This window comes from Apus apus, chromosome 1 (genome assembly GCF_020740795.1).
Source record: "Apus apus isolate bApuApu2 chromosome 1, bApuApu2.pri.cur, whole genome shotgun sequence".
In the NCBI taxonomy this organism is placed as follows: domain Eukaryota; kingdom Metazoa; phylum Chordata; class Aves; order Apodiformes; family Apodidae; genus Apus; species Apus apus.
In genome coordinates, this window is record NC_067282.1 from 7,479,746 (window position 1) to 7,494,196 (window position 14,451).

Below are 14,451 nucleotides of genomic sequence, written 5' to 3' on the forward strand. Positions count from 1 at the left end.
CATGTTGCATGGAAATTTCCTTTAAAAAGCCACTGTCCTATTAGCTAAGTAACATAGCTGCTGCACCTGGAGTAAAGCGTTTAGAATACAAAAATGAAACCAAATATATATTTAAAAAGTACCAAAAGGAGTTCCTATGAACAAGAAACACACAGTGTCTTAATGTCTGTCACAACCAGGGAAGGGTGGTGTGTGTGAGCCAGTCTTTCATAACCAGGGACATCTGAGGATTACTGGTCAAGCAAGAGTGCACATCACAATTTTTTTCTGCCTTCTCCAAAACACACTCTGTGCCTAAGCACTATCAAACAAGAACAAGCCAGGGCAACAGTGAAAGCTTTTCTCTCCTTTTTATCTGGGAAAAAGACTCTCTGTTTTCTTCATCACAGTTCAAATGTTACGAAGAATGACCTCTTCAGTTGTCAAACTACTTACAAATTTCAGTTGCTTTTTAGTCCTAGGCACTTGTCTCTATAAAGTGCCTGCTAAGGCCAATTCTTAGGTCACTGGTAGTCCCTGTGAACTGACTGCAGTGAGGAAGAAAAGTAATCCATTTTACAGGTTTTTCACTGCAACTGAAATGCTTTAGTTATTTGCCATTACAGGACTGTACAATGATCATGGCAAAGAAATTGCAGCTTATAAATTAATCCATTTTCTGGCATTTTTTCACTGACTTTCAGAAACTCTGCCTGCATAAATATTGTCAAATCAAGCCTAAGCTTGACAACACAATTTGAATTCCAGTTGCATGCAACTTTTTGCATTGGGGTGAGACATGCAGGCAAATACCTCTGTCGTTTATCCTACAGCTACTTCACAGCTCCCCAGCAGCACAGGGAGCCCCTGTGAAAACTGGCTCCAGAATATTTGACAGGTCTCAAAGTTTTCATTTTATAGAACTTAAATATCTCAAAAACATACATCTGAATTTTCCAGTTTAACTCTACCACCATTACTCACATGCATAATCCTCTCTTAAAAAAGAAAATATGTGTTCAGTATTGGTCTGCACTCCTCCACCAACAGAACAAAATCTGGAATTAATTCAATGTGTCTACTTGAAACATGGTTTTATTCTGTATGAGTCTCTTTTCTCCTCTCTTTACCACCCCCCTTGTCTCTATACATTAGAGATACATATCATGGTAGCTATAAGAAGCATTTAGCAGGGTGTCTGTAGAAATTCATATCCTTAAGGTGGAGACCAGCAGCCTGATTTTAATCACATTTATATTGGATACAAAACCAAAATCAAGGCTCCTGTCTTTGGTTTCTTGTGGAGCAACTTGCACTTAATGTGAAAGAAAATAAATACTTTGTAAGCCCATTTGGTTAATACCAAGGATTAATTATTTCTTCAAGTTTGCAGGATCAGACCACTTTATAAAAATTTCCTGGTTTATTGTTATTTTAAGTATTAACCCCATGAATACACAGTGATAGTATATATGGTTATTAATGTGAACAGACACACTGATTAATCTATTAAAATATGAACACAATTAAACACATTTGCTTATGGATATTAATAAACTAAGAGTCAGGTTTATTTTTAGGAACAAGGCTTTTTACTGGTGTAAATACAGTGACACGGTTGAACTTAACAGTCACCTGCTAAGAACTGATAGATTTTGATAGTCCAAATTGAACTGGAACAATATCTTACTAAAAAGGCAAGTCAGTGCTTGAAACTGAAAAAGGAGAGAAAGTTTATGTAACACTGTAGTAGTTTAGTTTGGAATATACTGATAGAACACACGTAAGCTTGAAAAAAATATCTGCTTTTCTGGTGAAAATGGACTTTATGAATTTTTGCTCTAGACTGTTGGGGAAAAAATTGAAAACTAATGCTTATAAGTACTATTTGTTGTATAATCTCTGTGAAACACAGCATATTTATTTACCAATTTAATAACTTTGTCTTTAATTCTAAAGTGAAATGGCATTTGGTAATGAAATTATTGTCATTTTTAAATCCCTTTGGTTTCTGAGGTGCTATTATGTATATACATTTTTTCCCTTTTAAAGTGTATGCCCATAGTATTACTATGTCATATTTAGATGAATCATGACAAACAACATTTTTCACAATGGGAAATGTTAACATGGTACATTCCTCTCTTTGGAAAAATAAAAGAAATTATCACAGAAAACACATTTTAATTTAATTATATTCTTTAGGTCATTAAAGTGATGTAATGTGCATGTCAATCCTCTTTTCATCCACAGATTACTTTAATCTTTCATGTGCATTTTTTTTTTCCTCTGGCTTTCTTTCATATTTGCTTTGTTTTGAAATTGCATGCTGTCTGGATTATTTGTGCATGACCTCCACATTAATTTCACATTGAATGTTTACATACTCTGAGAGATCATTTATTCTACATGTGCTTTTTTTTTTCCTTTGTTTTCAGTTACTGAACTTTAAATATGCTTGAAATGTAAAAGTGGCATGAAACTTTTGTGACACAAGTAGACAACTACATTAATAGAGATTTTCAGTACGTATCTTCACATCTTTTGGAAATATATATTCTATACCACATTTTATGCTGTGCTTCCAAAATATAAGAAAATTAATTACATTCTGAAATTCTAAATCTATTCCATTTCAGAATTGGAGCTAAATACTGGTTATAATTCATTTGAGCAATGACAAACACATGAGATTATTGGTCCTTTAAATGAGTTGAGAAGGTCTCTTGGAGCTGATCACTTGCAAAGTCCTGTGTCTGGGCATTTCATATGTTCAGTATAGAAAACAGTGTAGGACATTGATGGAGAACACAGATCAGATAAGCACCATCTGCAGCTTTGCACAGGTGCCCTGGAAATGCTACCTTCTCTTGATTTGACTATATTTGGATCCTAATTCATCATTTAGTTTCTGAAATACATGTCCCAAGTAGGCATATCCTGCTTTTACACAGTGCAGTGCTACAAGTTCCTGTGACTGTCTATAAAGCATAAGATTTTATCATGTAAAAAAGTATTTTTTTCCATATTAATTGCCTATTTGAAGAATTAAAGCACTATATGTTGCTCAGCTTGCAATTAAATACTGCTTATCTGCAAAATGCCACCGCTAAATTACAGAAAACTAAAAGCATATCCATAGGAGCCTGATAAGAAAGTAGACATGTAAAAAATAAAATGAAGGTTTTTTTCTTTTGATTATGAAAAAAAAAAAAAGACATTATAACATACTTTAAAAGTTGTTGATTAAGAGACCAAATAAAACACTATGAAAACAGCAGCAGTTACCAGAAAAAAAAATATTTTCTTTCAATTGGTACAGGACTGAATTCACATACCTACTACAAGTAAATCAAAGGCTTCCACTTCCCACTTTACAGCCTGTTCTTTTTTAGCCAGTTAATTAATTCTGTGCACAGTCTGCTATGATTAAAGATGAGTGGCTTGATCTCAAAGCATGCTGAGTCATCTGTAGCCCTTTATCGGAACAAGCCAAACACGATAGTTTCCAAATAAGGAGCTGAAGGTTGTGATTTGGAACCTCTGTAATCAAATCGATCCAGTCTCCAGGGGCTTTGCCTTCAACCTGCAGACCTCACCACAGCCACCTCCAATTCTTTGCAGCCACTTGGTTTGGACTGATTTGAGTCACTACAGTTCTCTCCACTTTTACAAACTAGTTGTTTTGTCAGCATGAGTGTGACAACAATTAGACGTCCCTGTTTTTGCCCCATGCCTTTTCTCCTTCACAGTCATTCAATGACAAGCGTAAAAAGAACTTCATCTTTTCACGAAAATTCCCATTCTACAAGAGCAAGGAGCAGAGTGAGCAGGAAACAAGTGATCCAGAACGTAAGTAAACTCTTGGAGACGATGTCACATGCAGCAGCACAAAAAAAATGGGTGACACGCATGATGCCAGTATCCCACACATATAGGCAAAAATCTGTCGTAGGCAGGCAGGAGAGGTATTACTACTGTGACCAATGTGTGACTGCAGTTTGGATCCAGCTGGTCCTTCCTTCCCTGGAAACAGCATTTCCAGAAGAGTAAAACAGTGGCCTTGACTTTTCAAAGAGCAAACATGGCTCCTCAGAGTTGTTGTGGCACCTGCCATAAATCCAAAAATGTGTCTGATTAAATATTCCCAGATCAGAACTGGCTCAAAATAATGCAAACGTGATTTCTTTCACAACACTAAACTAAATTATTACTTTTTAAAAGTTCTGCTCTAATCTCTTTATTTGGCTTTGACATTCTCCAAGTTGATGGTCATGGGCAGCTTCACTGAAAGTTTAACCGATAAATGAAGCATTTGTGCTAACAGTTTAACAAGTAAATCAGATCTTGGAATGTGTGCCTCCCCGGATATTTACTTTGTCTTTAAATTGTATGCAGAACCCACAATATTACAATTATATGCTGAATCCCAGACTAAATACTCACTTCTTTTTCTTAATAATTCTCTCCTAAATTTATTTGTTGAGGATCGTTTCTGGGACTTTATTTATCTGGTTGTTCCTTCATCCTCACAGCTCCAAAAGCCACGTGTCATGGTCACTGCCTTTTTCATTGGCTGCACTCCCATAGAATATGGGGTTAAAGTTGTTTCCGAAAGAAAAAGCAGGGATCCAGATTGCTCAATCAACATGGTCAGTCATGGTAGTATCCATTTCAACTCCACTGACTTCTTCCTTCCTCTTCTGCGGCTGTTCTTCCTTTCTCATTGCTCTCTCTGGGGACTTCCGTGCAGGACATCCCCGGATTAGGTGACGACGGTTATGGAACAAAGACTCTGAGTAAGTTCCCAGGAATGGTCACTGTAAATTTTTTTTTTTTTTTTTTTTTTTTTGTTCGTTTGGTTTGGTTTTGGCTTCTGTTCCTTCTCTGAGGACCCTCCACTCCTAGCATGCACAAGACAGAGTTTTATTTGTTACCCAGCTGTGAATGCATTAAAAATGTTTCGATCGTTTTGTTCTGCATGACGATATTAAATAACATACAGTGTATCAAGCAGACACTTTCACTTCTTTTGTAACAACACCTTTCGTTTCTGACAGTATGTTCTTGTTCCCATCCTGGCAGTTCTGTAGAGTAGCATACTTAGAACTCGTTTTGCTGCCTAGACCATTCTTTTCAGCAACAATCCCTCCCTCTCCATCTCAAGGAAAAGTCAAACATTGTAACCTGATCACAGCCCGAGGAGATCAATAGAAAACTATTTCATGCTGTTGCTTCTGCATTTTCAGCTTTTTGCATGGGAGTGTTTGTTCCTTTGCTGGATTCTAGATTAGTATTTGTTATTCATGGAAGAAGTTGTTTACAGGCTGGAGAAGACCATGACTTCTCCAAAGCTAGTCTTGGACCCCATTTCACCATTAGCAACCTATTCTCTGTCATGCAACCTTAATCAATCTCTTTTTCTGATGCAGCAATCCTGTCTCAAGACTGGGCATTGCGGAATGTGTAACGTGTCAGATCATTGTTCAGAAATGTTTTTGCTTCCTCAAAAGTTAGACTAGAAAAATTCTATAGAGTGACATATTTGCAGCTGATTCCTGTATAAATAGCTACATTATATTCTGTATCCAGAGCTAAACAATTTCAACGAAATGCCACTTGCATGCATTTGGCTGCTGCTTCCTGGGTTCTTATTCTTTTTGTCTTAAGTGCCAAATAATTGGAGCAGAAGGTGCGTGAATGTTAACGCTGCATCGCCAGCTGCTTTGTATGTGCTTTTTAATTGCAGGATTGCACATCCATGCAAACAATTTTAGAGATTATTCTGGTTTTGACTGATTTGTTGAAGAGACATTTTAATGGTTTAACTTTAAGCCATACAGCAGCTCGCAGTTTAAAGATGAAAGCTTCATCTCTTGTATGTTCTGCAAGGCTGGTTTTGTCAGTGATAGCAATAGTCGCTGCCACCTGAATTGTAAGGATTGTTACTTCAAGTAGTGTCATAGCAGCTCATTAGCCACAAATGCAGATTCTTCCCCACTAAAGAGAAGTAAAATACTTCTGATCTGATAACCTTCCTGAATATCTGTGTCCTCAGAAAGACAAATCTCCAGAATATCCAACTGTATGAAAGGAGATAATTGAATTGTGCAAATTACTAAGTAGCACAGGGGTTATATGTAGGCTCTAGTTTCTCTATTAATATTGCACTTAGCTTTCACTTACTGACACACCTCGACATTCCCGCCCATCCAAATTTCACTAATTTTCAACTCAGATATGCTTTATAATGGCAGTTCTTACTATGAAGGATATTTGTTCTTACTTAATAAAGTTCTTTGAGGTTGTGTATAGCATATTAGTTTGAGACAACCCTTGTCAACTTGCTATGAAATATTCAAAAGTCAGTATGTTTTCTTTAAAATGTAAGTTTAATATTTTATTCTTATTCTTACTAAACCCAAGATCAAAGTTCTCCATTAATATTTTTATCAGATATCATCCCCTCTCACTTCTGCTGCTTCAATAACTCCCTCTGTCCCACTCTATGAACCCTAAGCCATTAGATCAGTACATGGGGGAAATGCAGCACCTTGCAGAGAAGAGGTGGTCTTGGCACTGTTCCTATAGTCACCCTTTTATGACATCCATTCTGGGTTCATCCCAGGGGGTTCTTGGCTTTTATGAGTTCCTTCTTCCACTGGGAATGTTTAGAGGCAGTTGCAGGTGAGTGTTATGGGTCACCACCCACAGCCTAATCTGCCCATTGGTTTAATGAAAAATATTGGATCAATTTTGTCTCCTGGTGTTTGTCAGGAGGTGACTTTTTTTTACCCATTGTCCATTTAACCCATGTCTCATTAACCCAAGGTGGTTCCCCACTATATAGCCATTATACCATTGGCTTCTAAATGTCCTGGACCAGCTGAAAAGCTTCAGCTGACAAATGATCTTTCAGGTGAAAAGCAGTCAACATTTCTACTACAGGGACTACTAAAACCACCATTAAATGTGGTTCTACAGACCTCCTGGAGACCATATAGCATGTTTTGGCTGACCATAAGCAGTATGCTGACTAGAATTTGGGAACAGCAACTTCACATGGTATAGATTGCACCTTCCTTTAAATAATACCATAATAGAAATAGGACACTAGATTTGCCAAACCACAGGTCTGCCCCATCATATTAGTTCTTACATTCCTATTCACCCATCCAGACTGGTCTGGTAAAGGTTTTCATGCTCTAGCTCAAATTCTGAGGCTAGGTAATGTCTGAAAAAAGATTTCTTCCATATTTTTCTTAGTTTTGTTGTTAGTTTTGTCTTCTTTTTTTTTTTCTTTTGACAGGGTAAAAGAGATAGTTACAGTATTTGTCATGCAAAATAATTTTCATGCTAATTTTTTAACCCTATAGGAGACTGCATAATGTTTAATAATAGACACGGGTTAGAAGTTTTGCAGGAATAGTTCCAATGATGCACTTTAGTGATAGTGCAGAATAATATGAGCAGACACTCAGGTTTCATGAAATTACTCAGGACATTCAGTGAGATGCAAATGGGCCATAATATACTTTGAAATGAAGTTGAGATGTCATGATATGTCTCTTCAATAAAAGACATGGCATTGCCCTGATGTATATCACTAGCTAATACCTACTCTCTCTCTGAAATGCCACAAGAGATAAAGCTTTCATCTTACCTGTGTAAATTATCTGAGAGTTTTCAGGTGATGTCACTGCATAATTTTTATTTCCTCTCTGCACAACAACCTTTGCATGAGTGTGGCAGTTCTTTTAAGTTTCTGCAGCTCCGTGGTGCTTGGTTTTGTTCTTTAATTTGCTGTACTGTTCTTGCAGAACATGTTTCTTCTAATGCCAGCGATAGTGAAAGTAGCTACAGTAAGTTACTGCTTTCATTAGTCCTTTTACTTTGCATTGCTTGTTCTATTTGTTTCTTTTATTTTGTTTCTCTCCTTGCTACTCTTTTGTTAACGTTAAAAAAGCAGTTGGAGCAAATGGCTTGGAATTCAAATTTACAACCACATCTTGAGTGCAAAGCTATAAAAGAAAACTGGCAACCTTTAGAAGGAAAGGGAGGAAAGTTGTTATCTGGGATGTATCCTGGGACATAAAACCAAACCTGGCTTTGGGTAGCCTGTGACAGCCAGAATTAGGTGGTTTAGTGACTAAAAGTTTCTTTCAGGAGAGGGGGGGCAGTTTCTTCATAATCTTTTAAGAGTAAACTTACTCCATAGTTATAGGAGAGGATGCAAAAGGCATCCTCTTCACAAGGCCACTGCTTTTACTTGCATTTCTGCATGCTTATATGAAGAGCTAAGAAATAGTCACCAAAAATTTGTTGGGTCCCTAATTTTGGCAGTGTAGGTTTCTTAATGCATATTGAAGTCTTCAAAAAAAAAGGTAAGATAGACCTTCACCCCTTAGACACTGCCACTGACCACTGAATGTCACTGATTCCCTGTAAGTGGACATCCCAACCTTGTAACCTGATCTGATAGGAATTACAGACTCCATGGGGTCATATATGAAGGCATATTGTACATTCTAGATAATTATTAGGAATACACAGGAATGTAACCTAAAAATTTAACTATTTACTGGAAGGGTTGAAAAGCAAAAGGAAAGGGCATTAAATTCATAGCTTTAAGTGTAATAAAAAGTAATTAAAATCAAAGATTGCTTGCTAAATCACCCAGTTGTTTAATTTTTTTCAAGCCATTTGCCTAGCAAATCAAGTTTTCCACCAGTCACTCAGCACTTGTGCTAAGCACCCACATACATTCAGGTAATCATTGGTATCATACCTCATATTTACTAGTCTTGAACTAGTGCATAGCAGTTGAGCTCTGTTAATAACCACTGGTTTGTTTCAGGAAAGCAGCTAATCTTATGCAATTCAGAAATAGTAAATTAGTTTGTATTCTCTTGTACTGCAAAGGTTTCCTTGAAAGCAATTGCCAGAGTCACAAGAAAACAGTAGGTACTCTTGAACTGCCAAGATCCAACTCTGAACCTCTTTATTTTTAATGTGTCCTCTGCTGAGGAGGAGAGGAGGATTTTATGTTTGAAATATAAGATGCTCTTTCCCCAGACTGATTTTGCAATTAGGAATGAGTCAATAGATTAAATTTTCAAAAGTTTGCATGAGTCAGATCTCCTCCAGGTGTGGTTATTTCAGGGTGAGCTCAGGGTAATAGCTCAGAGGAGAATCTAGTCTGGTGGCTGAGCATATCCCATGACTGATACATATCCCAGACAGGAGACTTAACAGGGGTGCCCAGTTCCAGCCAAACATCTGGGACAGGTGCACAATAGCTGGTTCCCAAATTTCATCATATGACAGGCCAGATAGACAGTTCCTTGTTGACTGCGCAATAGCTTGGAGCAAAGTGTATGTTTAGAGGTGCAAGTAAGGGGATAGAAACGGTTTGGGGAAGTTAGATATAGATCTTGAAAGGAAAAGCAGTGTTGGGGTAACAACTGCCCATGGCAGGCACTCACTCTCCTTCTAGAGGGGTTTCCATCTGGCCAAGCTCCTGTCTCACCCCAGAAGCATCCAGCCTACATTCTGTTGGCTGAAGATCCCCACACATTACTGGTGTGACCCACACCTGCTGCCTAATGGAGAAGATGCAGGTAGGGCTTCCTTCTCTGCCTGTGGGAGAGCTGTGCCAGTTAGGAGCAGAGGAAGCCAATTGTATGTTATCCCAAATGAAAGTGGCTTTAAAATCCAGGACCTAGTGCCCAAAAGCACTAACTCCATTTGCTAAGGATTCATTGGTGTGTGCTGACATGACATTTGACCCTGGGCAACTAGCAGTTTTGGTTACCAGCTGGAAATCAGTTTCAGATGGCATATCAGCTCTAACCTGACTGCATGTTCACTTCCTACATGTCCACCATATATCAGTGTATCTCCTGTGGGGACTTCATGCTCTCCTGATTCCAGCTGGTTACCGTCTAGATCTCTAGGCTACCCTACATCAACAGTAGGTTCCATCACACAGCTCATTGCAGCTAATCTCCCCTAGAAAAATTATTACTCAGAACAGAAAAGATTCAGACAGAGGAGAGTGAGAGATGGGTGGTCAGAGAGAGCAGTCAACAAATTGTGAGAGCATGGAGAGAAGAGAGATGAGGCCTTACTGAGTTGTCTTATTTCAATGCAGTTCTGACTGTGGGGGACTTTTGAGAGAGAACACTGCACAGTAGAAGCCTCAGTACCCCTCATACTAGTCTGTGAACATTTACTAAAGATATATTCCTCACTGCCTTCTAACTTAATTATTCCTAATGAAAGGGGGAAAAATAATAGGTGCTCAGGGTAAAGCTCATTCCTGGTAGAATAAGGTAACATAACATTTCTGCTCTTCTTGGTTGCATCTGGATAGCTGGGAACAGGGTCGTGGCCACAGAACCAAGCTTTTTTTAACTCCACCTGGAGCCAGCCATGTTGCAAAGCTGTTCATTGTGACACAGTGCACAGGAGAAATGGGGCATACGAAGAGGAGAAAAACAAAGTGAAGCTAAAAAATTAATGGGGAACAAACAGAAAACTGCTGGAGAGCTCAAGGGTTTTGCATGGGTGAAGGATTAGAACAGGCTGCCCACGGAAGTGGTGGAGTCACCAGCCCTGGAGGTATTTAAAAGATGTGTAGATGTGGTGCTGAGGGACATGGTTTAGCAGTGGACTTGGCAGAGTTAGGTTAATGGTTGGACTTGATGATGTTAAAGGTCTTTTCCAACCAAACTGATTCTTGGTTCAGTGATTCTATGAAATCAGCAATTCACACCTTGGCCAGCACACACACAAAAAAAAAAAAGGGGGGGGGGGGTTGGTCTGTGGGTAAGAAATTACTGGAAGTGCCACATGTTCTCCTGCAGATGTTCATATTTGTCCCTATAAAAACAGGCCATTTGAAGTCCAGAGTGAGGTGTTCTGCATTTTTTCTCGTGGGTCTTTGGCAATTGCTTGAACATGTTTCTCTAACTTTTGCTTCTCATGATGAGCATTTAGTGAAAAGTAGCTACTGTCAAAACCTGTACTACTTGATCATTCCTAGAACCATTCCAAACCAAGGGTGCAACTACACAAAATGATGTTAAAGGCTTCTGAGAGCTGTCCAAGCTATGCCCTGGACAGTGATTATTAGATTCATTACAAACTGACTAGGCTTTTTCTTGGAGATATTTTGATTTATTTAGAAAAATGTATTGTTTTAAAAATTTAAGTATTTGTCCAAAGTATTGCTCATGTCTTGGGCATGAGGGTTAACAAAATCATCTTTGCTTAAGGTTAACAAAATCTTTGCTTAGGGTTAAAAAAATTGCAGAAGCCAGATACCTTTTTATTTCAAAATAACAATATAATTGGAAACCCTCCTGTGTGATCCCAAGAGAAAATTCTTTGACCACTTCTCAGCAACAAGGCTGTTGCAGATAGTAAACCTGATCTCTTCTGCCAGTGCTCTCAACACTGGGTTTGTATCGTGCAAAAGAGCTGGAGCCAACAGTGGGATTTTCTTTATCCCACAGATAACCTTCAACTCCATTAACTTCAGGGGAAACCACAAACATATTTGATAGCAAAATCTAGCCCTTTATTTAAAAAAACAAAACAAAACAAAACCAACCCACAATTAAAACTCACTTTTGAACCAGGAATTAAAAGGGGCTGAGCTGCCCCAATGCTGCTGCATTGCACTGGACATGCTAATAGGAAGGCTATAACTATGTTAGTTGATTTTCCCTTGTTCTCAGCAGTAAATCCAAGTTTGCAGAGTGATACATAAAGTCCTGGTCTAGCAGAAAGTAAAGTTGTTCTTTTTGTGATGAGGATACATGCAGCCAACTTCAACTTGTCCCTGAACCAGCTAATCAAACCATGATTGAAATTTTATTTTGAGCTCTGTAACATAAGATGTTCTGATTTCTTTGTCAAGCCAAGCTTGTAAGAACATATTTTTTACCCTGGACTCATCAGTTTGTATTTTGCAAGGCATGATTTTCATAATGGCCATGAATTTCAAGTCTCTCTATTGCATATGTGTTGTAACGCTCTTCACGTAGTTCAGTAAAGGTTTTTACAGCTGTCATCAAAATTACAAACACATTACCACATCTTTTTAGCCTAATTGCATAACTGGTTGTGATTACACCGATTATCTAGAGAGGCAATCCATGACTAAAAGTTAAAAGTATGGAAAATTGTTAGAAACAAAAATTCTTACCCTCTGCCAGCAAGTCCCTCTTAGTGAGATCTGAAGACTCGGAACAAGGTTAAAGGAGTCCTGATTATTCTGTTAGTCCACTGATTAACTGGGACCCTTACTTGGGCTCTTACACTCCACAAGGATCACTATTTTACTCAGACACACTCAAATTGGCACAAATATTAAAGTTTCATTTTATGCCCTCACAAGCTTTACTGATGCACATATAGTGCCCGTTGACCACCTTTTCAGTCATAAGCTCATTCTCAGACTACCGATGGTCTTCTTATGTGTTGGATTTCCAGTCTCTCAAAGTTATCAATGTATTTCCAAAAAATAATGTGTTTACTTACATAAATAGAGGTCCAGGAAAGAGATTTTGATCCAGATAGAAGCTAGGATATTGACTGACCAGTACAGTCTGTGCAGATGAAACAAAACAAGAAACTGGTTTCTCCAAGATCTTGCAAGTACAACTCAATTAATCCATACACTAGCCCGAAAATCTCAGTGGATGATGACAGAAAAATTAGCCTTCTTTCATTCTAGATCCAGCTGAGCAACAAAAGTCAGGCAAGAGCTCAAAAAATTAGTTTGGCTCTCTCACATGTGTATTGATAGTAACCATCACCAGTAGTCCAGAAGTGTTAATGACCCAAAAATTCTCTTTGATTTTTCTAAAATTGTAAATAATTTTTAGCTGTCTTCATAAGTACTACATTTTTGTTTTTCACTACCTTAAATCCCTTTACTTTTTTTGTTCACAGCCACTACTAGGATGCCAAAATCTATGGATTCCCACCATGATGAGGGTGGGTGTTTGGTTACATGGTGGCTGCACCACAGCAACTCACAGCAGCTCTTCTGCCCTGTCACTCACATGCTGGGTGCAGTTACACCAGCACAGTGGGAGAGCTCTGGCAAGGCAATAGGACATGTGGCCTCTTTATGGGTTACACAAAAAATGCCTGATATCTGCCAGGTCTACACTGAAAGGGGTTTTGAGTCTTTCAAAGACTCTCTGCCATCTAATCAGTAAAGGAAAACAGAGACAAGACCTTAAAACTACTTTAGGGCTACCCCTCTGAATCACTATAAAACCCTTTAAAAGATGCAACTAGTAGTCCTTATGAAACTCATCTGACCAGAGAGAACCTCTCTGCCCAAATTAAAAAGGTTACAAGTCATAACAAACTCCAGATTTTTCTTCTCTTCCCAAGCATGAGAAACGCCAGGTTGGATGGGGATTTGAGCAACCTGGTCTAGTGGGATGTGTCCCTGCCCCTGGCAGGGGGGTTGGAAATAGATGATCATCAAGACCCCTTCCAACCCAAACCATTCTGTGATTCTATGAAATCACTAACAGCCAAACCAAGAAAAAAGGAGGCAGAACCATAGCAATCCTAGGAAAGTGAAAGCCCTCCAATAATTTTACTGATAAGTAAATTAACTTAGGAAAGCTTTCTTTTTCTTTCTTCCCTGCCCTTATTTTTTTTTTTTTTCTTTTCTTCTCTCTTTGACTTGATGGAATTTTACTGAAGAACAAGGACCATGCCAAAATCCTACAGAAAGGGCTTTTTTTTTTTTTTTTTCTGTTTTGTCTCTTAAATTTCACAAAGACTTTCCAAATCAATATAGCTAACCTGTACTAATTAAGCTGTTAATGTGAGTGTTAAACAAGGCTTAATCAAATGATAAATAAGACACTGCATCTCACACCTCAAAGCCATCCCAAGGTTATAGCAATCCAGTTACTGACTGACTCTAGAGCTCTTCATTATACTTAATACTTCATGGACTACTTCAAACCCGTGCATTACTAACTGAGTAGAGATCATTAAAGAATACCATCTCGTCCAGTTAACATGCCTACTAGCCTCTGAGGACTTAAGGGATTTTGTCTGGAAGGATTTTATTCACTTAGAAACTTGAGCTTCCTGAGGCCCTTTTCCAGAAGAGTGAAGCAGTGGAAATGGTGCAGCTTTTCCCCACGCTCCCTCTCCAGGTTGAGTCTGAAACTCAGAGCTGAAGAGCCTTCACTTCAGGCAGATGTCTTTCTTAAGTCCCTGTGTATCACAGTCTAGCTCAAAGTTTCTCCTTTCTTGCTGTAACCCTTTCCAATGGCTTAACCTTCAGCAAAATTTGAGTGGGCTGGGGATTTTTTCTTCTGCCTTCAGTCTGGCCACACTTTCACAAGACTTCTCTGAAATGAGAAGCTTGTTTGTATCCAAAGCCCATCCCCTACGGATAGTGTGGATGTAACAGCTTTAGCATGT

General features: G+C 38.5%; 1 protein-coding gene across 20 annotated transcripts in view; it reads left to right on the top strand.

Moving 5' to 3' along the window:
* The window catches only part of DLG2 (discs large MAGUK scaffold protein 2), a 1,033,121-nt gene that overhangs the window by 1,005,096 nt on the left and 13,574 nt on the right, over positions 1–14,451 (top strand). For 13 of the 20 annotated variants that reach the window (XM_051620514.1, XM_051620368.1, XM_051620405.1 and 10 more), the window contains one exon: positions 3,732–3,831. In XM_051620514.1, coding sequence (XP_051476474.1) covers positions 3,732–3,831 — 100 coding nt within the window. Of the gene's footprint in view, positions 1–3,731; positions 3,832–4,732; positions 4,779–14,451 lie in introns of all 20 variants that reach the window. The other 7 variants (XM_051620358.1, XM_051620396.1, XM_051620433.1 and 4 more) reach the window with 1 other exon arrangement.